Genomic DNA, 25,970 nt, shown 5'->3' on the forward strand with positions numbered 1-25,970 from the left:
GTAAGACATAGACAATTGGAACAGGCTTACATCATAAGAAAAATTTAATCAAATAATGCCTTCCAAAGCAGAAAGCACCAGACCTAAAGGGGTATGCTGGTGAATTCTACCAAATATTTAAGGAATAAACTATACTAATTCTCCATAATATCTTCTGAAGATAAAAACAGAGGGAGTACTTCCTAATTCATTCCATGAAGCCAGCATTATCCTAATGCCAAAACCAGACCACGGCATTATAAGAAAACTACAGACTAGTATTTCTCATACACATAGATGTAAAAATCTTTAAAATATTATCAAATCAAGCCAAGTGTGGTGGTGCAGGCCTGTAGTCCCAGTACTCTGGAGGCTGAGGCAGTAGGATTGCCGCAAGTAAAAGGCCAGCCTGGGCTACATAGTGAATTCAGAGCCATCCTGAACTACAAAGTGAGACCCTACCTCAAAAAAAAAAAAAAAAAAAAAAGGAACTAGTGCCTCTATGTGAAGAACTGTTGAGCCACCTGTTCAATGGGAGAAGGTAACTGTGAGTAGTTAACCACTCATTCTCATTGTGTTTCAACACCTCGGACAGAACAGAAAACTAGACAAAACTACCTTCATAGTCTCCCACCTCCCAAAGAGATAGCTATCAATAAGTAATCACAAATCCCTACTGCAGAAACTCAACTATGGTAAACAGAAGTGGTAGAGTGATGAGGATGAACTATCTAGGTTAAAAAATAAGAACAAAGTATATCTGCCAGAATATTCTAAGCAGAATATACAAAGATCTTGAAGTTAAAAAAAAAAAAAGTACAGCATATTCACAAAAAGAAGAGATGAGAATCACATTACAGCCATGACTTTACTGATCAGGTAAAAATAAAGATAGAAGTCAAAAGATATATGTGCCCCCAAAAGACTATCTTAGTTGTAGATTATGGTATCTAGAATAGACAGCAAAGAGTAAAAGGGCTGATATCCTTTTTAAAAAAGTGAAGAATACAAACTGGACACAGAATAGGGATGAATCAGAAAAAATTAAAGTCAAGGGGCTCTGGATGTAGCTATGTGGTACAGTGTGTGCTTAACTGTGCATGAGGCTCTGGGTTTGAACCCCAGAACTACCAAAAACAAGATGGGCAGGAAATGTCAGGAGTTGCAGAATTTGAAGAAAAAACCCTTGAGTACATGACCATCTTCTAATTATGTCTAAGATTTAAACTTTCTATTCTTTAAGAAGAAACCTAGAAGTTAAACAAAATATCTTTAAAAACTAAGCCTTAAAATTCAATACACAAATAATCCTGATAGGTAAATACATGTTAGCCTAAAAAAGGCAAGTTTCTAAAATGATGTAATACAAAAACTTAACTTTGCTTTTCACATGATTTCTTCACTATTTTAATTTCTTCAGTGACTTATGTTAATTAACACAAATTAGTTACAATTTCTAGCTTTAACTTCAGTATCTTATAAAGGAATTACTTACAGGGACATTAAGTGCATACTGTAGTCCTTGAGGAAGTCTTTCATGTGTTTCCATCTGTTCCTCATCATTTTTCACCGTCTCCTCATGGACCATGAGTTCATCATGTGATATCATGTCCTGCTGTCTCATTTCACTCTCTTGTAACACTTCATCTGCAGCAAGGATTTCCTGGTGAGGCAGACTTCGATCTTGAAGTACTGACTCCTGCAGTTCTCCAGAAACAGTAGACTGGCCAGACACTCCACCCATTACAACCATTGCCCTGGAAGACTGCATTTCGTCTATGCCGCCACATTTAAGAAACAATCCTTCCAGTTTGTCGTCAATGTTCATGCTTAAGTATAACTGCCTAGAAAGACCAAGTTTGGCAACAAAGCATAATAAATTAGTTTTATGTGTCTACTTGATATTTTTTAAAATTTCAACTTATGAAAGGAACATTCAAATAAAAACATTTTATTCATGTAATTCAGAATTTTTTAATTACCAGGTTTCCAAAGGCTAGTATAGTTAAACATAAATTTTCATTTTGATATTAATGAGTAAAACCCTCATCTATTTCATTACTAAAAATGAACCTGAAGTAAAGTAAATTTAGGTAAAGTATTATAACTTCAATTAGAAGATGTATGTGCTTTAACATACTGAAGAGTCTTAAAATATAAAAAGAAATAAACTCAAGGCATCTGACAGACAGCACTATCAGATAAATCATTAAAGAAAATTTTAAAATAATCATTGATCATATAAAAAGAGCCACAGTAGTAATTAGTGAAATAAACATTAAAACAGTGGTTACCATATTTCACCATACTAGTAACAATTCTTTTTAAAAAATACATTCAATGTTGAGGTAGTAAAAAAAGAGATAGTTATCAATAGATACAGGGAGTACAAATTAGGTCAGCTACTTGAAAAGACAATTTGGTAGTGTATATTCAAAAGCCACAAAAATGTACATATTCTTTAAGCCAGTAATTCTACATCTTAGAATTTATAGGAATGAAATCAGAAATGTATACAAAAACACACAGGAAATCACCACAACAATGATTATAATGAAAAGCTAAAAACACATTAAATGTTCAACAAAAAGAAAACAGGTTAAAATATGCTGAAATCTAATTTTTAAAACTGAACTAAACTTGCCAGGCATGGTGGCATATGCCTATAAATCCAGCACATGAGACTCCGAGGCAGGAGAATTACAAGTTTGAGGCCACCTGGGCTACAAGAGCAAGTTCAAGGCCAGCCTGGACTATTCAGTAAGACCTTAGCACCAAAAAAGGACTATATCAGTGGTGGGGAACCTATGGCACACATGCTGAAGTGGGTTGTTTGTTATCACTGAAAGCTCTAAGAGGTTCGCCATCACTGGACTATACTGATAGCTGCTGGTTGTGCGACATAGTAAATTTAATAAAAATTGTACACTTCAAAGATCAAGTGAGTTTTACTGTATGTAAATACCCTCATATTTTAAAAATAAAATCAGAGTAGTGGGTACCCCATGGTGGGGAGGGGATGCTGTTTCTAGGAGGAAGGAAGAATATTTGGACTGGTGATGCTTTTTTTCTTGAGAAATCTAGTTGCACAGGTGGGTTCACTCAAGACCTACACCTATGATACCTGCACTTATAATAAAAAGCCTGTTGAAACTAAAAGTAATTCAGTCATAAAAGTTTTATTAAAAAATATTTGAAGATTTGGAAAAATATTTCAATATGCTGCAGAGAATGCATGCATATGTATTTCTGTATATGTGTGTGTGACTACATTGTAGGTTTACCTGAAAGGCTAACAGCATTAAAAGTACCATTTCACAGTGAAATCACCTTTTTTTCTCATCTGTGTTTATCTGTAATTTCCATACTTTCCATATTAAATTTTTATTTTAGAAATTTTTTAACATGTTAAAATAAAAGTAATATTGTCATTACTAAGATATACTTAGTCACACAGGGTTAAATAAATTTAATAGGTTATCAGCAAGTAAGAACTAGGTACTATAAACTTATCTTTATTTTTTATCTATAAACTTTGTCCATTATCACAGGAAAATAATTTTTTCAGAACATTTTAAATGTGCCGCCTTTTCCCACTTTGTTATTGTTAGTGCATGTCTGAGGTACATCACGAGTACAGTCACCTATGAGAATTGGCACGTGTCTATTGCAATAATGCATGTTAATCCTTTTTTTTTTTTTTTTTTTTGGTACCCGGAATCAAACTCCTGTCCTTGTGCTTGCACAGCAGGCAGCGAAACCACTGAGCTAAATCCCCAGGCAACCTTTTTTATTTCACCTTCCCCTCTTCTCCCTCCATGTCTAGATCCCCTTTCCATTGGTAAAAGATCTATCTCCCTGTTTCCTATTATCTACCTTTTATTTTGCTCTTTGAGTCCTTTATACTTTGGGTTTCTCATATAAACCATGTGATTAAATCTGCCATTCTAACTTTGGTTGTTGTAAATTCATATTCCACTTGGCTACTATGGTAACTAACAATAATCACAAAACTAAAGAAACTTCATCTCAAAAAAGATCAAAGTGTTATAAAGTTGTTCTTTAAAAACTATTTTTATTAGCAGATTATGTAAAATAAATGTGATATTCACCACCCAACATAGAGGACTTACAAAATGAATAAATACACTGATTATATTTTACCTTAAATACCTTTTTCCCAATCACATAAAGATCATTTCCTTGATCATGACTTTCAGAGATCAAATAAGTTAAATTCCAATCACTACTGAAATCAAAATATTCTTTCCTTTACCTAGAATAGTAAAGAAGTACCTTTACTTAAAAGATCAGTTCAAAAAACTTTACAAAAACCAGAGTAAACAAAAGTATAAAATCATATTTGCTTTTCTTGCCTTCCCTCTTACCAACTAGTGTCAGTCTAGACTATATACAGGACAAGGAGCAAGCACCTGATTTTACTTTTAAAAAAATCTTCAGGTACCAAACCTGACATTTTAAAGACCAAAGATTTTAAACACATTACCAAGCAACTGTTCTCTTTTAAAATCCCATTTTATACATTTCTTTAAAAACATACTATCCAGTGACTAAGTGGATTTCTTTTAAGGCTAAATGTTATTCTGGCCCATACTTTGATAATCCCTGCAAATTATTTACACATTTTTAAAAACTATTTACTGTTCTCTTTTTTTTGGTACTGGGGATCGAACTCAGGACCTTGGGCTTCGAGGCAGGTGCAGTGCCACTGAGCTAAATCTCCGGCCCATTTACTGTTTTCTTAAAGAGCGTGGAAGCCCCTAACTTATGTAGGAACTTACACATACACACAGCCACCCTTTACTACAAGTCTTTGTTGCAGCTGCAGCTGCTACTGTCACATACACCATTATTTTTTAAAGTTTTGAGCTTTTAGAATACGGGAAATGTAAGAGAACAAGTTACTAAAAAAAGACCAGATTAGGGAAACTCTTAGTTTTTGTTTTTAAAAAAACAGTGAAAACTAGAGCTGATTTGTTGACCCAACCTAAGGTCTACATTTCCCTACAACAGGAGACCTCAACGCCAATGTTTTTGATTATGTACTTCATCAATTATTAAAAGTTTGGTATAACCTAATATATGCAGGGTATTTAAAACTACAGTATATTTCTATACTACTGTATCAATATTTTACATATACATATATATTAAAACAGAAGTATATATTTCTAACATCAAGCCAAAATAATAAGGAAGTAAAAGTAATTTAGGGATAGAGAATATTTCAGGGCAAAAAAAGCATAAAGTGCCAGTGTGAAGGACTTGGGACAGAAAGAATTTACTACCTCAATGGAGGTAGTAAATCAAAAAGGAAATATAAAAATTGGAAGTGGAAAACAAATCTGACATTTTTCTTGATAAATTTTCCTGAAAACAGACCATACACACGAAAAAGGGCTCTCTCTTCCTTTTTACCCACTGTTCCTTATTCCTATGGCCCAAATTGAGTCATACATTTGGAGTTAAATTGGATAACCTGGAAATTGGGTTTGACATAGTTTCTCAGAAATGTCACAAAATACTACATTAGCATAGAGCTATATCAAGGAGCACTGCACAGAGTTTTAAAATGAGTCTTGGAAATACTTATCAAAAATAAAACTGCACGTATCCCTGTCCTATCATCCTCAGGGACAGGGACTTACACAATCCTACAGGCTTATCCACAGAAGTCCACCAGAAACAGGTTATCCATAAAGTTCCCAGAGACACATGTACAAAGGTGTTGGAAGAAGCCCTTTGAGGGCAAAAACTAGAAAAAAAAGTAATATCCACTGATACGAAATTTACATTAATTATGATTCAAGCACACAAAGGAATACATGCAGTCATTAAAAAGAATGTGTGGGTTCTACTAGATAAACAATTGAAAAAAAAAATTAAGGAGAACTACCTAAGTAGATAGGAAAATTTTTTCCACAATTTTTCAAAAGGATAAAAAACTCCAATAATTATTCTGGAGAGAATTATTTTCCAGACAGAAAACTTACTAGTAGAATTTGAGATGTGATATAAAAAAGATCTACAGGGGAAAGACTTATTTTAACTTTTTATTTTATTCCTTTTTCAAACCTTGTACCAGCATCTTTCTTCTTTTTGCTTCTTCCCTCCAACCCTCAGTGCTGGGGACTGAACCAGGGCCTCATGGGTGCCAGGCAAAAGCTCACCACTGAGCTGCATCCCCAGCCCCACTGTGGTGGCACACACATGTAATCCCAGCACTTACAAGGCTGAGGCAGGAGGACTGCCACGAGTTTGAGGGCTATATAGTGAGTTCAAGGCCAACCTGAACTACAAAGTGAGACCCTGTCTTAAAAAACAAAAAACAAAACAAAAATGTGTTTTAAAGACAAACTAAGCCATACCTACATCACACACCTCAATTTGTCTCCAGAGTAAGTTGGACAGGAAATGAAATGCAGGCCTCAAACAAAACAAAAAGGAAACTTCTATAGCTTATGGAAAAAGGAAATGGGACAAATGTATTCTAAGAAAAATGATGAACTAGATAAAGTACTTTTAAAAACTGTCCTTCTTGCTCCTCCTTTCTATGCCATGATAGATAGTTGGGGTTTTTTTGGTTGGTTTGTTTTGTTTTGAACCAGGGATTAAACTCAGGACCTTGCGCTTGGTGAGGCAGGCAGTGGAACCACTGAGCTAAATTTCCGGCGCTATGCCATGATAGTTTTCATTCTTCCCCCTGATAACTAAGGTGATCTCTCTCAGTCAAAGCTCTTACACGCTTTACTGTACATTCAAAAGTCCAAATACAACAAAGGACCCCATGCTTAAAAATTAATGGATGCTTCTCTTATCTAATTTAGTATTTTTAGGGAGGATCAATGAAGTGTACACTGATATGATCAATCCAAATTAGTATGTGCAGAATTAAGTGTCTCTTCCTGCTAAATCCTCAAAAGTCAACTGCTTTTTGACCCAAATATGTAGGCAAATGTGTATGCAAGTGCATTCAACAGTTAGGCATATTATATAGGAGAGAAGATGAAAGCAATTACCACTTCCTTTAAATTATTGTAATCATATGAAAGACTGCTGGGGGTTGAGGGAGCTGAACAGTTAGTTCCCAGGAATCTCTGTTCAACAAGAAGGAAAAAAAAGGCCTGGAAAAGTTAAGAAGTCACTGAACTCATTCTTGTCCTACTCTGAAGCCACTTCATAAGCAGTGCTTGGCTTGGTACAGCAATCAAACACACTGTAGATGAGTACTCCATCTCATAGCTAACACAGGAGAACTTCTGACACAGAATCCCTTTTTCTCCTTTTGAATAGATTGGGCCCATTCTACATTTTTCCATTTTCCAATTTCCATCTAATACTTGTATCTCAGTGAATTTCTCTTCAACCATTTTTCATGGGCTTACAGATATCTTCTTAAAACGATATTAATTCTTTTAATTTAATTTATTTTTTTTTTTGGTACCAGGGATCGAACTCAGGACCTTGTGCTTGCCAGGCAGGCACAGCGCCACTGAGCTATATCCCTGGCCCTGTGACCTTAATTCTTAATTCCTCCATTCTTTCTTCAAACCCCTGGCAAGAAAATCTCCCTCCTTTATTTTTCCACTCCTAACTGGGAAAATAAAAATCCTAAATATGTCTGATAAGTCAAGGAGTAGTGATAAATAAACACCTATACCAAAGAAAAGAAGGCTGTAAGTTTTACAATGAAAACAGATTAGAAGGCTTGTACCATAATCTTCTAAATTATTTTAAGCACCCGGTTCCCCTTCAGAATGTAAATGTATCTGCCACTTACCACCTTTAATTAATTTTCATTCAAGCATCAAAGAAATATTTCTCATTCAAAGATCGCAGGATAATGAGCTAGGCATGATGGCACATACCTGTAATCCTAGTACTCAGTAGACTGAGGGGGGAAGATTTTAGTTTGAAGCCAGCTTGAGCTACATAGCAAGATCAAGGCCAGCCTGGACTATATAGCAAGACTATGTCTCAAAATCAAAAAAGAATCTGCTTATTATGCCAAGTGTGGTGGCACATACCTATAATCCTACCTACATGGAAGGTCAGGGTAGAAAGATTTCTTGAGTGCAGGAATTCAGAACTAGTCTAGGGAACATAGCAAGATGCTATCTCTAAATAAATAAATATTCTGCTTTTCTGTATTATTTATTGAACTTGGCAGTAAGATTATTTTCCATAAATTGTCACTGAACAATGTGCTGTTTTAACTATATATAAGCCAAAAGAAAGTATAGTGAGGAAGCTTAGGAACCAAAATATCACTGTATCTTTAAATGGAAAGAATAAATCCAGCCAGGCACAGTGTATGCCTATAACCCCAGCTACTTTAGAGGCTGAGCAGGACTGCAGGTTCAAGGCCAACCTGAGCAATTTAGCAAGAATACATGCTTCAAAAATATTTATGGGCTGGGATATAATTCAGCGATGGAGCGCTTGCTTATGTGTGCAAAATCTGGGGTTCAATTCCTAAAATCATAAAAAAGAAAATAAATTTCTTGTGTAGGTATATTCCATATTCAGAGACCTCTTCAGTTACTCCTCATTATGTCTCTCATTTTGCACCTTATAAAGCCTATCTTATAAGGTACCATATGTTTATTTTTAAGAAGCTATTTCAAAACATCATAATAGAAACATCATTTATAACAATGGGAAGTAGACTAAAATCTTGCTGATTATGTTAGCAATAGTAAAAGATCTGTAGTAGTAAACATATTTTAACAGGTGCTAACAATTACTAATCAGAGAATTTACAACTAAGATTTTGTACATCACAACTAAAAAAAACTATGATCATTTTTAAACCACAGAAAATAATTTTTCTTTTTTGGTACTGGAGATCAAACTTGGGACCTTGCACTTGCGAGGCAGGTGGCAGAACCACTAAGCTAAATCCCCAGCCCCCACAGAAAATAATTTTGAAACATTTAGGCTGAAGTCACCAGGCTTTTCTATGTAACACTGAAGCCCTCCTTAAAAAAAAATTTTAAAAACCACAGATTCTAAGCATATGCTGCATTCCAAATACTTATCACTAAAGTCTTGTAAAACAATGTAACAAAAAAATAATGATAAGAAAAGAGTGGTATTTCAAACATCAAATTGAGCTGGCATGGTGGCACATGCCCATAACCACAGCTACTCGGAAGAATGAGGCAGGAGAATAGCAAGTTCAAGGCCAGCCTGGACAATTTAGTAAGGCCCTGTTTCAAATTAAAACCTTAAAATAAAATGTTAAAAAAAGGATGGGGATGTAGCTCAGTGGAAAGCAGCTGCTGAGCCTAATCAATGCCCAGGGTTCAATACCCAGTATGGAGAGAAGAGAAAAACCAAATTTATACCAACTCAAACTGATTAAGAAACAGCTATAATTTATCTTTAACAGGAGACAAAAGGTAAAAAAAAAAGTATTCTACATTTTGGTTTTAGTGACTGTAACCATTACCTTTTTTTTTTTTAGAGGCAGGATCTCACTGTGTAGCTCAGGCTGGCCTCAAACTCACAGCAATCCTCCTGCCTCGGCCTCCTGAGTGCTGGGATTACACGCATGCACCACCACACCCAGCCATACCATTACCATTTATACCAATATCAGTAATTCAAATAATAGTCGAGCTGATTCTATAAGCAAATTAAATTCTCTATGGTATGTAAAAGGAATACTAACAATACTTCCTAAATTTTCCTTTACATTTTAAAATATCAACATACTATAAACATACGATGCATACTATGAACAAAAATTAAACACCTAACAGTTATTTTTATTATGCACTATATAGCAACAAAGACTTGTTCCAGAAAGGAAAAGGTATTAACTATTTAAATATCATCTCTTGATCCCCTTCAAGAATGATTTAATATCCCTACTTCCTATTACCTATCTTTTATTTTGTTCTTTATTTTTACTCTGAGTTTCTCATCATGTAAGAGAAACCATGTGATATTTAAGCTTGTGTGTCTGATTTATTTCACTTAACATTTTGGTCTCAAGGTGCATCCAGTTTCCTACAAATAACTCGTTTATTTCTCTTTGACAGAAGAGTACTCCATGGCGTCCCAAATATCAGATTTTCTTTATCCACTCATCTTTAGATGGACATACAGGCTGTTTCCAAGATTTATTTCAAATTGTGCTGCTATAAACATGGACATGCATGCATTTATCTTTAACTCTTTGGGGAAGATACCTAGAACAGGAATAGCAGGGTCAAATGGAATTTCTAGTGTTAGTGTTATGAGAAAACTCCATCCTGACTTCCAAGGTGATTTTATTAGTTTACATTCCCATCAACAGTAAAGATAGGTTCCTTTTGCCTTGCAGCCTTGCCTGCATGTTGTTATTTGATTTATTGATGATAGCCATTCTTTCTGGGGTAGGGTGGAATCACAGAGTTGTTTTAATTTGCATTTCTCTAATGGCCTGAGATGTTGGACATTACTTCATGTATTTATTGGTCATGTGTACGTCTGTCAAGTGTATATTTATTTCACTAACCCTTTTTGGGGGGTCTTTTATTTTGGGGGGGTCTAATTTTTTGAGTTCTTTATATATTCTAGATGGAGGGAGGGAAGAGAGACAGGATGATAAAAAGGAATCAGGTTGTGTTATATACAAGTACCAATGCCACACAAGGAATGTAAACATTATATATTGCAAACATGTACAAAAAGGGGGTGGGGTGGGGATTTAGCTCAGTGGTTCCACTGCCTGCCTCACAAGTTCCTGGGTTCAATCCCCGGTATCAAAAAAAAAAAAAAAAAAAAGGAAGAGGATAAAGGAAAGGTGGCAGGGGGAGGGAGGGAAGGGAAAGGGAATGAAAGAAAGGAATAAGATGTCTTATGTATATGTACGAACTTCCTGCAAGGAATGTAAATATTATATACTATACACATTGCTAATAAAGTAAAATTTTTAAAAATGAAAAAATTTCACTTTTATTTTTGAGAAATGTAAAGTAAATCTGACATAAATCCTAACGTGACAGACAGCTGGCTATCCTCCCAGAATCTGTTCTCACCTTCTTATCCAACAATAAAAATTATATGAGATATATGGCTGTGTAGGTAAGACTCATTATCCACCTTAGATAAGAATCATTACCCAGCCTCCCTTGCAGCTGGGTGTGGGCACATAACATAGCCAATGTGATATGAGTAGAAGTGATATATAGTACAACTCCCCTTAAAGGAAAGAACAGCCTTCTGTTTCTGTTCTTCCTACTGGCAGACCCAAGGATAACCATCTCAGACAATAAGAAAGAATCCAAATACTAGGAACAGCACGGGCTGAGGTATATAGCAGCTCAGTGGTAGGGTGACACTTAGGGTACTAAGTACCACTGCACAATGCCTTGAGTTCAATTTCCAGCACCAAAAAATAAATAAATAAATAAATAAATAAATTTTAAAAAAGATGAGCAAGACAAGGAGCACTGGATCATAATTATTCCATAGCCTTCACACAATTCTGGGGCAGTTTACATGGGCTTTTCAAGAAAAATACACACATTTCTACCTTTATAAGCTTGTCACAGTAGCCAACTCTATATACCAACAGATCAAATACAAATGATTCCTGAATTATCTACAAGACTGCATCCTTATTTGTAGGTAAATATAAAATACATACAAATTTACAATAACTAGTGTTTTACCATACTTCAAAAATTATACAGCAAGTACAATTAAATCAAGAGGTCTAATTGTCCAGTTTTTCCAGATATGAAAATAGTTTCCTGGAAATTCTGGAGAATATAACATGGATATATGGATGCTGCAGATGGGGGAGGTGAAAATATGTAGCCCCCTCCTAAGAAGAGCTAGTTAAATAAGAAAACAATGTCTTACTTAGGTTTACATGCTAAGCTACATATATGTTTCTGTTAACTAAAAATCTAAAAGGGTATTTATTAATCTTGTCTTAAAACTATTTTTTTAAGAAAAAATTAGATCAAGAAAAAGTTTCTTTTAGATATAAAAAACCAAAAGAGCAAGTACTATACAAATTTAACATGATACACTAAAAACTAGATTTATATTTGAAAAAACTTACTTAAGCTTATGAAAGTATTAAAATTACCTGAGACTAAGGTAAAAATGAAGACTTCAAGGAAGGGAAGGCTGTAGAGTTGAAAAAGAAATCATGGTTGAGTTTCTACCTTTCTCAGGCTTCAGAAACCCTCAATATCACCTTAATCACTTATGCCATCCAATTCCTACAAGAAAACATATACATACACAACAAACAAGACATATTACTTATGGAGGGAAAAATGCTATATAAATACATTATGTACAAACTGGTATGTATATAAAAGTAAGCACTCTCTGTAAAACTACGTCTGAACGACCAATGCACTGACTTGATTTTTAGGTATAAAACTGGGAAAGCACAGTAGTAGTACTTAGTAACTGAAAAATAACTCTGGCCTTGTAAAGAATGATTTGCTTAGACCTGGAGAGTACAGCTTTAGAGAAATGAAATACTGAAGAAATTTCACAATGTTACAAACCTGAAAGGTTAGAAAAAAGAAAGCAAAGGTTAAGGAACCACTTAAAAACATTTATTCTTATCCGCTCTGTAATGTTTATGACATAACAAGAGAAGAAAACAAAATGGCAGGGCCTACAAATAACACAACTAGTACCATAGAGAATGTGTATGTATTCACAATAAAAAAGATTACACTTCTAAAATCGTATTTACATACAAAATACTTGCTCTGCTCTTGGATAAGAAAAGCTGACTAATAAAATAATAATAATAATTACACAGAAAATGTTGAGTTTATCCCAAAGAGAAAAAAAAAAATAAAGAACTTGGGTGCATATAAGGAAACATCCTGGTAAGCATTTCTAGGGTTAGTATTGATCTAAAGGCTGTATGCATTGCTTCATGAGATACATGAAAGATCCTGTCATTTTACATCAGTTTACAATGGTGCAAAGGGAAGAAAAATTTTATCCCACCTAGAATAAATCTAGTAATAATCCCATCTACAAACTTCAAAAAGTATTATATTAAATCATTTTTTAAAATATTTCAATGATATATATGTCTGTTTGGGTTTTTTGTTTGTTTTGGGTGAGGCAGGGTCTATGCTGCCCAGGCTGACCTCAAACTCAGGGTAATCCTCCTGCCTTTGCCTCCGGTGCTGGGATTACAGGTGTGTGCCACCACACCTGGCCCTGGGTTATCATATTTTTGGGGTTTTTTTTTTTTTTTTTTTGGTACTGGGGATCCAACTCAGGACCTTGCGCTTGCGAGGTAGGCGCCAGAACCACTGAGCTAAATCCCCAGCCCAAGGGTTATCATATTTTTAAAAGTTCAGTTTCTAACACAGCTATTTATGCCTCTCAGTATCCTTCTACTTGAGAATTTTCCTGAGTATTCAAGATTATTTAAATTTTAAGATAAAATTTTGGTCCAAAATAAAATTTTTTATACTTTTCAGCAGGATTATATTTTATGTGAACCATAGTGAAAACAACGAAAGTAAAACAATGGGAGTAGAGAGGAGGGAGTGAAAAATCTGGAATTCTATGTAGTATTCCATTCTAGAATCACTACAATGTTTATACAAAATGCCAAGTTTTCAACAATTAATTACATTACCAAAAAATACAGAAAAATGTGATTCATATTCACAAAACACAGCAGTTAGTACAAACTGTTTCCATGTTCTCCAAAAGGTGAGTTAAACAAATAAAGATTGCAAGATATTTACTGTAGATATGTTAATATAAAGGAACCTGTATTTTAACTTTTAAAATTATATAATCGGGCAGGGGATTTAGCTCAGTGGTTCTACCACCTGCCTTGCAAGCACAAGGTCCCCAGTTCCATCCCCAGTACCAAAATATCAACAAATAAGATTCTCACTAAAAGGACAGAAATTCTATAAAAGAACCAAATGGAAATTCTAAAGTTGAAGAATATAGTAACTGAAATAAGAAATGTATCAAAAGGGTTCAGCAGCAGATTCAAGATTTCTTCTAACCTCAGTGACCTTAAAGACACATGACCAGGAAGCCAGGCGTGTGTTACACACTTGTAACCCCAGCACTCAGGAGGCTGGGGTAGGAGGATTGTTGCAAGCTCAAAGCCAGCCTGGACTACTTAATGAGTTCAAGGACAGCCTGAACTACATTGTGAAAACAACTCCATCTCAAAAAAAAAAAAAAGAATATAAGTAGAAACTATCCAATGAAGTACAGCCAGAAAACACTGAAGAAACATAAAGACAGCCTCAGAGACAAGTGGAACAAAACGTGCCTTACCAACATTTTTGGAGTGCCAGAAGAAAAGCAGAAAGAGAGTAAAATAAAATTTAATAAACTATATGCCGAAAATTTCCCAAATTTGCTTTTTTTTTAAAAAAAAAGTACAAATCCAAAAAGTTCAATGAACTTCAATAAGAATAAACACAAAAAGATCTAGTCTTGTACACGTCATAGTCAAATTGTTGAAAGAAAACACAAGGAGAAAATTTTTCAAATAACAAAAAAATGACTCATAATGTTCAGGAAACCATCAATAAGATTGGTGGCTAATTTCCAATCAGAAGTAACAGAAGACAGAAGACTGTGTAATCACAGGCTCGAAGTGCTTAAAGGTGTCAATCAAAAAAACAGCAAAACTATTATTCAAAAATGAAAAAAAGAAAGATACAATATTCCCAGATAAAGACTGAGAATGTTTTGCTAGGGTAAATACTAGGGTATTTAACTCGAAATACTAAAGGAAGTCCACTGAGCCGAAAAGACAACACTAGATTCAACTACACAGAAGAAATGAAGAGCTCTAGAAATGGTTAAGCACAGAATAAGATTATAAATATATTTTGAGCTGGGTGTAGTGGCAACACACCTGTAATCCTAGCACTCAGGAGACTGAGGCACAAGGTTTTATAAGTTCAAGGCGAGCCTAGGCCAAGATGCAAGACCCTTTCTCAAAAAAATCTAACTAAATAAATTCTCATTTCTTCTCTTCTTTAAAAGATCTAAGAAGATAGAAACATATGATTATAACACTGTACTGCTGGATTTAAAACATATATAGCAATATTGGGACAATAGATGAGAGGAAAAATTGAGCTATTTTGGACAAAGTTTCTATATTTTAGTGATGTTAAGCAGACTGTTACAATTCAAAATGCAGGGCCGGGAATGTAGCTCAGTGGCGCCACACTTGCCTGGTAAGTGCAAGGTCCTGAGTTCCACCCCTGGTACTGGGGAAAAAAAATTCAAAATGCAATCTCAACAACCACTACAAAAAAAAATAAAAAGAATAGAGTAATTAAAATGGTGCACTAAAAAAATAACACAAAGGCAGTAAAGAAGATAGAGCAACAAAAACATAAAGGACATACATAAAAGGAATAAATAAAAGAAAAGAAATAAACGTAAATCCAATCAAATGCACAATTAAACACGAATGGTAAAAACAGCCTAACGCAGAGCCAGAGACTTTCAACTTGTACCAAAAAATAAGATCTGACTATTTGCTGGGAACAAGAAGCCACTCCTAGTTTTAAAAAATAAAAAGATGAGAGAAAAATAATACAGAAACAATAACAACAAGGAAGCTGGAGGGGCCAAATTAATATCAGACAAAACAAACTGTAGGATGAATATCAGAGACAAAGAATGTATTTCATTATGATTCTGAGTCAAATAAAGAACAGTTTTATATATATATATATATACACACACACACATATATGTATGTGTATGTACTTTTAAAAGGAGAACCTCCAAAATAGCGAATAATATGATTAAAAGGAATTATAGTTCGAAATTTCAATATCCCAATCTAAATAACTGATAGAAAAATTAGACATAAAATTTAAAAAGTTACAGAAGATGTGAATCATACTATCAACCGACTGCTGTGGGGGCAAACCTAAGGCACCTGTGCTGCAGTGGGCTGTTTGTATCATTGAAAGCTCAGGTTCTCCATCACTAGAATAGACCCATTTAGGATATACTTAAAACTCCACCAAACAGGAGAATACACATTGGTTCCAAACACACACGGAACATCCTCCAGCACAGACCACAACATTAAGCTTCAATAAATGTAAAAGTATGTAAATCCTACAAAGTATGGACTTCAATCGTAACAAAATTACATTAGGTATCAATTAAATTTTCTATTATTTTTATGGTTTAAATCTCAATTTATAGTAAATATTTTGGTACAGGCAATAAATGTAGAGATCCAGCTTTACCTGTTTCCAGATGGTTAACCACTTTTCCTCAGTCCATTTAATGAGTGATTCATTTTTCTCTACATTTCTGAAAAGTTACATTTATCATTTTTTGAATTTTGTATTTGGGGATCTGTTTCTACAATCTATCATTCAACTTTTTCAAGTTACCAGAATTAACTAAATCTAAAACTATCAATATGAAACACACAACTATTTTATGTATCACTAATAAAAAAATGTCAAACTATGTCAAGTCAGGAATTCATGTCATTCAGAGATGTCATAATGTGAAGAGAAAGTGAGTTCTACATTCAAAAGTTTTTTTTAAACTTTACATAGAAATCTCTACCCTTCTCTATCTTACCCTAGTGATAAAGGATAAGATCACCATATTCAACCATAAAAAATAAAAAAAAAACTTCTGCAGAGAAAAAGACACACCCACAACAAAAGATAAGCAAAAACTGAGTGAAACTAATTTGCCTAACAAATGTCAAGAGGTTGCTTTGTTACACAAATATACAAATTGCCCCCATCAAAAGGCAAAAACAGCTCTTGTTGCTTTTTGCAGTCTTCTGCCTGCCAGGAACTATTGCCCCTCTGCCCGCCTGCTTTGGAGCCAGCGATTATGCACTGAAACCTCTATGAACTGTGAACCAAATAAACCTTTTCCCTTAAAAAAGAAAAAAAAAAAAGGCAAAAACACAAGGACAGATTATGAGATTATGAATATATATATATGGCCAATGGAAAAAATGCTCAAACTCATTAAGAAAAATACACAGTTAATCAACAAAACTTGACAAGTATAAAAATGTTTTACATTAGCCAGTGCTGTCATAGAGATAAACAGATTTCTACTATTCTAAACTACTGATATGGGCATTCCTTTAGAGAGTTAGGCAACTTATTTACCAAATAGCTAAATGTACATAACTCTTTGGCACAACAATTTTTTTCCTCAGGAATTTAAACTGCAGATCTATTTTAAAACATGTGCAAAGATACACCCAAAAATATTTCCTACATCACCATTTATAATGGGTCAGAACCTCCCCATCCCAAAAACCCAAATACTCATAAATAGGAAGGTGGCTAGTTAAAATAATTAGGTACAATCAAATACTATAATCTATAAAAAAATGAAATGCGGGGACCGGGGATTTAGCTCAGTAGTTACACCACCTGTCTTGAAAGCGCAAGGACTGGAGTTTGATCCCCGGTACCAAAAAAAAAAAAAAAAAAAAAAGAAATGCAAAGGAATGAATGCAAAAATGGAAGTTTCTTTTAGGAAAAAAAGGATATTGCTGAAAAGTACGTCCAACATTTGTGTAAACAAAATTTAAATACAGACACACACATAAATGCTTGTATAAGTAATACAAAATACCTGCCAGGATACACAATGTTAACAATGAATGGAGCAGGGAGGAGCCTTTTTTTTTTAACCTGTTATGACATTCTCTATTGCTTCAGTGTGTACTACCTGTATTAACAAGCCTGGGTAAAGGTGTGAGAAACACTGAATATGACAAGTACCAGAAGATACGGAAAAAGAAGGAAATTCTAAAATATGACCACTAAAACTGCTAGCACTTTCAATCCTCAAGTTCTAAAATTCTCAAAATTAATTTTAAAATTCATGGAGAAATCTTAGAATTTTTATGATCACTAAACACCGACATAGTATGTAGCACTGATAGATCTGTAAATACCTTGAAAACTGTTAAACATTTAATTTTCTTTCATGTTGTTTGAAAGAGAAAAGGCACAAGTGTAACACATGCACAGGCCAACAGAAAAGGAGAGGACCACCTTCCCAATATGAGGGAAGTGGGGCCTAAGAGATATGCAGCAAGTACTGTAGTTCACTAAAAAAGATAAAAGACTTCATCCTATAAAATCAATAACGTGTATGCAAATATAGTGATATCATACTATGTATCTATAAATACATAAGTGAGCATAAAAGGAAATGGGATTGTCCAACAATGGCAGAGTATTACACAAGAGCTATGAGTACGTGTGTTCATGGGCAAGCATACAAGCATCTATCAAGGTAAAAACAATAAAGATTAAGTAAAACAATGCTGAATTACCTCTATAAAATCTGCCAGGCAAATGCCCATCCCGCCAGACCACTTCGCTGAATTTCCAAGCTGCTGATTCCTCCCCTATGTCCTATAAAAAGTACAAAATACAGTACAAAAGAATCAAGATGAGAGACAGTCTTAAAGTCAGGATAAAATAGTTAAAGTTAAATGTGGAAAATCTAACAAAATTCTTTCCTTAGTAGATCCTTTTGGATTAAACACAATTAGTAGCAACTAAGCCTTGGTCCAACTGTAATAACCCATTGGTGACTGGTAAATGACTGCTAAATGACTATCACAATGATAAGAAATGAATCAGATACAAATTGGACTTTTTCACATTTCTAGTTAAGGATTACAATTTCTCTAAAGTCAGGATGATAACTATGAATCATTTTAAAATAACTTAAAATAGGAAGAAAAGCACAAATGTTTTTCAGTCATATGCTGATACTCTCCATTATTCAAATAGTACTATTTTCTTGAGAAAATTTCACAGTAACATTTCCCTCAGCTTCAAAGTCTAAATATCCTAAAAATGTAGTTTTTGCTGGGCATGGTGGTACTCACTTGTAATCCCAGTTACTCAAGAGGCTGAGGTAGGAAGATCATAAATTTGAAGCCAGTCTGGGCAATACAGGGTGATCCTGTCTCAAAATTTGACAGTACATTTAAAAAGGGGAAGGGATTGTGCTCAGTGATAGAGCAACCCTGGGTTTCAGCCCCAGTACAGGGGTGGGGATGTCAGGGTATTGTTTTTGAACATACTAAAAGCAAGTAAAATTTTTAAGGCAAAGGGTGTTTGATAATGCTAAAAAGGTCTGTTGATGCTTTTTAAAATGGCCTGGCTTAATTAACCTTGTAGCAGAAACTAATACAGAAAAACACTTTACGCTGGTGTTGCATTGATACTGGAAATAGATCATTTTCTTCAAGTGAATGGGATATTTTATCTAAGTATATGAAATAAAGTCAATGAAAACTTAAAGCTACATTATAACAACAAAGAATAGGTCAAATACAATTTTTTATTCAGAAATCATAAAGCATTTTCCGTAACAGCCCTAACACATTTTTAGGGCTCAATAAATATATTGCAAATCAATAAGAGCCGTGAATATAAAAGTAGAACAAGAGAAATATAAAATCTCTAGAAAATAACCAAGTACATCAACTCAAAGTTGTGTTTCTATACTTTTATCAAGGGATTACAAACAGTAGTCACTCTGGTAACTTAGAATCTTCTAGTCCTTAGCTAGTCAGTTTAGTTGCTCAATTAGTTACAAACAAAAAAATTATTTTAAAGTACTTTATTTCTACTAAGCTCTTACTTGCCTCAAAGTTCTGTGCACAAGCATTCAAAAGAGTATATGGCATTATTATTATCTTCTCACTTATGCTTTTTGTTTTTCATTTTTCTGAGCTAGTCTCACTATGTTGTTCAGGCTGACCTCAAACTCTTGAGCTCAAGCAACCCTCCTGCCTCAGTCTCTAAATCAGCTGGGGCTACAGGCACATGCCAGTGTGTCCAGTTCAAAATTATTTTAAAATATGTATTTCTATAGCAATTGAACCTAAAAAAAAATAAAAGCCATGACACTAAAACTATACTAAAAGTAAAACAAAGCTATATCTGTTTAACACTGCTATTCACTACTCTACTAGATTGCTATATATTCTCTATATATTTCTACAGACATTACTATACTCTACTTTTACAATTGTTAAAATAGCTGTAGAAATTAGTTTGAGCAGAAAAAGCACTGCGAAGTCTATGTACAGGGAATAAAACTGTCATCAAATTATACATTTTAATATTGTAAGTCTTTTAAAAACTTGACTTATTCGCTCCATAATCAAGACCTTACTACATATCTTATAACACGGTAACATCTTCAGGCTGAATAAGTGATTTTAAAATGTTCATACTCTGTTGAAAACATTTTCACAAAAATCATACTCACCTTCTTGCATCACTTTTTATGGAAAGCACTAAATTAAGGCTGTCATATATCAAAGAATGCAACTAGATATGCTTAAAGAGAAGGATACAAAAAACAGTGAAGCAAGAAGGAAAAGGAAACATGCCACACACATACATAAAATAACTTAAAGTGTGAATTCATATCCAAATTTTAAATTATCTTTCTTATAACAACCTTTCCTCTACCATGGAAACCCACAATTACCCCTTAGTGTCTAGAATCCTAATCATTCAGCATTATCTGCCAATTTCATTTCTCCTTCAAATCTCTATTCTGCTTTCTCCTCTCCTACTCCTCTTCACAAAGAACAAGAACAGAACCAGTACCCTACAAACTAAACCCTGCAACTCTGAAAAGGTACAAAGTTACCTGGACAACTGAAGATCTAAGCTCTTTCCCTCTCCTACTTAAGCAGTTCATGAATATTACCTCATGGCAATTCTCTGCACTTTAGACTGTGCTAGCTAAATACTCCCTAATTACAATCATTTGTGCAGAAATAAACAGATTAAGACTAAAAATATACTTCAGGGTAAGGTTCCTCTATCTACAGTCAATCAAGACAGTGTTTTCTAAACGGTCAATGACAGCAAAGGGTGACAGACACACAATAATATAAACACAGACTTCAATTCATATGGGATGAACTTTTATATCTATTTGATAATTCAGACAATTTTCTACCAACACTAAGTTTAATAACTATGGTACGGAGAGAAAATAAATCAAGTATTTCACCATTTCTCTATTATTTTGTTTTTGTAGGTTTTTCCTGTTGTTTTATTTTTGTGTGTGTGGTGCTGCAGGTAGAACCCCAGGCCTTGCACTTCCTAGACAAGTGCTCTACCCTCTACCCCCCGAGCTACAGCCCAGCCCCATTATTCAGTTTTGATAGACTGGCAATAATCCAATACACTTACTAGCTGATGGTCTATTTATTAATTAAGCTAATGTTTTTATCATTAATTCAGTCAACATTTTCAATCACCTAAAATGTATCTACAGCACACTAAGACTCTTAAGACATGTATAAAACACCATAGTCTGCCCAAAGATATTCATAATTTAGCAAGGATGGTAAGCACACATACAGTAAATGTTTGTGACAACAAAATAAGTGCCATGATCAAAGTTTTAGCAACTCATCATAGAAAAACCAAGCAAAGTACAATTATTACCCCCTTGCTACCTTTATAGAACAGAAGAATGCAAAGAGTATGTGTTTTGAATTTTACTCAACAGGGTTACCAGGACTTAACAAGTGTTAATCCAAACAAGCCTATTAGATTGGGTACAGAAGTTGAACATCTCTAATCCAAAAATCCAAAATCCAAAATGTTCCAAAATCACAACTTTTTGAGTGCCACATTGACACTACAAGTAGAAAATTTCATATCATTAAACGACTTCATGTACAAAGTCAAAATATTGTATAAATTACCTTCAGGCTATGTGCACAAGGTATATGAAGCATAATGAATTTCATGTTTAGACTTGACTCTCATCACCAAGGTATCTCATGTATACACAAATATTCTCAAAAAAAAAAAAATCCAAGCCGAGACTGGTGGCACACACCTACAATCTCAGCATTTGGGAGGCTAAAATGGGAGGACTGCCAGGAGTTCCAGGACAACCTGGGTGACATGGTGGGTTCCAGACCACCTGTAGTAAGACCCTTCTCAAAACAAAAAAAAGATCCAAATATTTCGCATTCCAAGGATTTTCAAATAAAGGATTCTCAACCTGTACTATTATTATTCCATTTACAGTTAAGAAAATAAAGGGCTACATAATTTACTAAAAGATACACTAGTGGGTCAGGGATTTAGCTCAGTGGTTCCACCACCTGCCTCAAAAGCGCAAGGTCCCGAGTTCAATCCCCAGTACGAAAAAAAAAAGAAACTTCTACCTCAAAGATACATTAAAGAACCTATATACCATGGTCTAGAATGTCCTACACTTGCACAATTGCACTGTCTCCCACCAACCACTTCCATCACCATACGTCACCTTCTATTCTCTCCCGTGTGCACTCTACTCCTTATCTTGCTAGAATCTCCAGCATGTTCCAGGAAGGACTACTGCACTGGCTGTTCCTATGTGGAACACTCTTCCCCCAGATATCCTCATAACTGCTTCAAGTGTGTTTAATGATCCTTTTCTTAATGAGATAGTTTCCAGTTACACCATTTAAAATTGCAACCTCCCCCATGCACTCATCCAATTCTCCTTTATCCTCTCATTTTGTATAGCATTACCACCTCAACATATTATATAACTTATTTAATGATTATTGGTTTTCTGTCCCAACTATAAGCTCCGTAAAGGCAGGAATCTTCATGTGTTTTGCTCATTAATATATCCCAATAGCCTAAAACAGTGCTTTGCACATAGTACACATGTGGTAGTACACACTTAATATCATGTAATTAAAGCCAGAGTTTGAATCAAAGAGGTCAAGCTCAAGAAGTTCAAGCAAAATACATTATCTCTCAATTACTGACCCCCAGAAAACAAAATGGGAGCACAGAGAGAGATACTCAGAAGATATTCAGTCACATGAGCCTATGAAATGTCAGAACCTGATCTCAAAAACAAGCTAACGGGATTCTTCCCTTCAAAGGCTTGAAAAGTCTTAACAACAAAAAGATAACAAGCCAGGTTTAGTGATGCATGCCTGCCATCCCAGTTACTCAAGAGGCTGAGGCAGGACAGTTCCAAGTGTGAGGCCAGCCCAAGCAATTTAGCAACAGCCTGTAGATTAGATTAGATAAGATAGACGCAGAGGTGGATAGATAGATAGCTGGCTGGGAATAAATACAAACTTTATGGAACACTGTATTAAATGTACCATGATGATTCTTAGCAAAAGAACAGTTTAAAGCCAATCCCAGCTACTCAGAAGACTGAGGCAGAACACGAAGAGTCAGAGGCCGCCTGGGCTCTACAGTGTCCAAGAACAGACTGAACAACATAGCAAGACCCTCTCTCAAAAAACAAAAACAAAATACAAACGTGTTCCAGGTAAGAGATTTCTATGAATATAGTTAAAATTACTGTACAGCAGCAAAACAAATAACAGACACTGTGTTCTTTGCTTGTTTCAGGACGGGATTGAGCAGGATTGTCCTGGGGCACAGTGTGCATGCAACAGATCATGGAGCTACACCCCTAACTATGTGTGCTGATTTAATTTATACTGTGTTGAAAGTTCAAAGTTATTAAGACTCAAGGAGATATTCTTTACATATTTTGAATTTAAAATGATTATATGAATAATGGGTTAACGGTATACATTTTATGACCAGATCTATCCCAAGGAAGATTGAAGTCAAAAAAACGAATTCAAACAATTCATTCTTAAACCATTTTGTTTCTACTCTCACCAAAAATCAAGCCAAAATCTAAAAAAATTTTGCAATTAATGTAGTTATTGTACTTAGTTGAGAAATTAAAGTCCTTAAAAGGGTACTCGGATACTTAAAATATAGTTGACCAAATTGAGTAAAATAAAGCCATGAATTGAAATTTTTATTTGCCCTTGACCTTTTCAAATCAACTAACCAGAAAACATCTGTCAAACAAATCAAGTGTTACCAACATTAGGAAACCCAATAGTAAGCATTTTATAAAGTTCTTAAACTGTAAATATTAGAGGCAGAACTTTTAAATGTAAATCACCTGCTGCTGGAATATCCAAAAAAAATTAACCCTATGGCAGAGATGACACTACCTTATCAAGCAACTATGCAACCCTTTCCCAAATTTACTAACAAACTAGTAAACTATAGCCAGGCATGGTGGTAAACACCACTTTACCCAGCACCCAGGAGGCTTGAGGCAGAATGATGACCAGCAAGTCCAAGATCAGGTACATAGGGAGTTCTAGGCCAGAAGGAACTACAAAGCACAACCTAGCCTCAAAAAAAAAAAAAATTAAAAAAAGTTTCATAAGCCACCACAATCAAGGAAACGTTCTATTTCTACATGAAGTTTTACTGAATAAATATTATTTTTGTAAATAATCATAAACATTTTGTACTATAATGATCCAGGTCACTCAGTTAAAATTTTCAAATGATCTCAAAGATACAAGCACACTGTAATAAAGTACAGTACTTCGTAATTCAAGAAGACCTTTCACAAGTGACATTTCATTTGATCTTCAACAACTTCCTGGGCAGGTTTTGCTGTTTGTCTCAATATTAACTACCCAAGATTACACAACATATAAATTGACAAAGCTAAAACTTCAACCAGATCCTCTGCCCCTTAATAAGTGTCTATTTCAACACAATGCCACAAGAAAGGTCAGTCCAAAATTAAAATATATTTAATGTTACTCTTAGTAATGGGGGATGGCATGTGTCATCACACTTGGTCTGGCTACTTTTAAATAAAATATTAATTTTTAAATCTGTACTTATATAATCTTATCTAGGCTTCCCCTAGTTGTTACATTACACTAATATGTGTCATAAATCAGGTGAATTTTCTGTTTATGTGTAGAATAACCCATTGTAGAATGCATTTTCATTTTAAATTTTGTGTTTATTGGTGTTACACTTATTTTGAAGTAAGGTACATGCCTGTAATCCCAGCTACTAGGTAGGCTGAGATCAGCCTGAGCAATTTAGCAAGATCATATCTTGAAATAAAAAATAAAAAGGTCTGGGGAAGTAGCTCAGTGGTAGAGTGCTTGCCAAGAGTGCCCTGGATTCATTCCCAAGTACCAACACACACACACACACACACACACACACACACACACACACACTCATTTAAAAACTTGTAAATGGGCCCCCAAAAGCCATACTGTATTTCCAATGCATCTTTTGACAAGAGTCACCTTATTCAATGCCAAAGTCAATCTTTATCAATTCTGTCTCAAATACCTGCCCAGAACACTATACACTAGGCACAATGTAAAAGGATGCCTATATTAAAACAAATGGAACAGTCTTGACCTAAAGTAATTATCTTTAAGAAACTTGAGTTAATCAGAGAATGCCTCAAGAAGTGACAGCAAAGGAACCCACTGATCTGTCCAAAATTCCTACAACTGCATTAAGTCTGAACACATCATGAGATGGGTTTATTGGTAAGACATGTCTTTTTAAAATGCAGAGGTTCACTTATCAAGTTAATTCATCACATAGAAACAATAGCTTCTATTAATGTACAATCACATAGAAACTATAATAGTTTCTACTCATGTACAAAAGACATTTTCTTATTTCAGGTCAATGTATTCTCAATGAATGAGAAAACTAGGGGATTCTTGCATTTTCTTTTTTAATCTATGAGTTAGTAACAGATTAAGTTGATTGCATAAAACAAGATTTTTGGACTTGTTTTGGAAAATGTGTAGTAGTATTAAAATATGATGCATTACTGAAACAAATATCTTAAATACAAAGGGTATAGTGAGTTTAGATTTTTTAAAAATTATTCCAATAAAAGATATAGTACCACTAATCCCCCTCAAAATATGGCCCCCTCCCTTCACACACATCATTCTTATCAGTATGTCTTTTACTATACTTTTGTAAATTTAAACATTTACCATTTCCTTTCATCACCCCTTGTACAAATAATTTCTTAGACATACCTTTGAAGAAAATACAGAATCATTAACTCATTCAATTAACAAAATGCAGTTT

General features: G+C 34.5%; 1 protein-coding gene across 5 annotated transcripts in view; it reads right to left on the reverse strand.

The window, feature by feature from the left end:
* The window catches only part of Znf148 (zinc finger protein 148), a 131,321-nt gene that overhangs the window by 73,494 nt on the left and 31,857 nt on the right, over positions 1 to 25,970 (reverse strand). For 2 of the 5 annotated variants that reach the window (XM_087216296.1, XM_087216314.1), the window contains exons 2-5: positions 18,326 to 18,407; positions 12,092 to 12,227; positions 4,144 to 4,255; positions 1,475 to 1,823 (exon numbers count right to left, since the gene is read on the reverse strand). In XM_087216296.1, coding sequence (XP_087072422.1) covers positions 1,475 to 1,807 — 333 coding nt within the window. In that variant the 5' untranslated portion in view covers positions 1,808 to 1,823; positions 4,144 to 4,255; positions 12,092 to 12,227; positions 18,326 to 18,407. Of the gene's footprint in view, positions 1 to 1,474; positions 1,824 to 4,143; positions 4,256 to 12,091; positions 12,228 to 16,244; positions 16,312 to 18,325; positions 18,408 to 25,970 lie in introns of all 5 variants that reach the window. The other 3 variants (XM_087216306.1, XM_087216300.1, XM_004835221.3) reach the window with 3 other exon arrangements.

This window comes from Heterocephalus glaber, unplaced genomic scaffold (genome assembly GCF_053883595.1).
Source record: "Heterocephalus glaber isolate CG9 unplaced genomic scaffold, H.glaber_assembly_v1.0 deba00000122, whole genome shotgun sequence".
Taxonomy (NCBI): Eukaryota; Metazoa; Chordata; class Mammalia; order Rodentia; family Bathyergidae; genus Heterocephalus; species Heterocephalus glaber.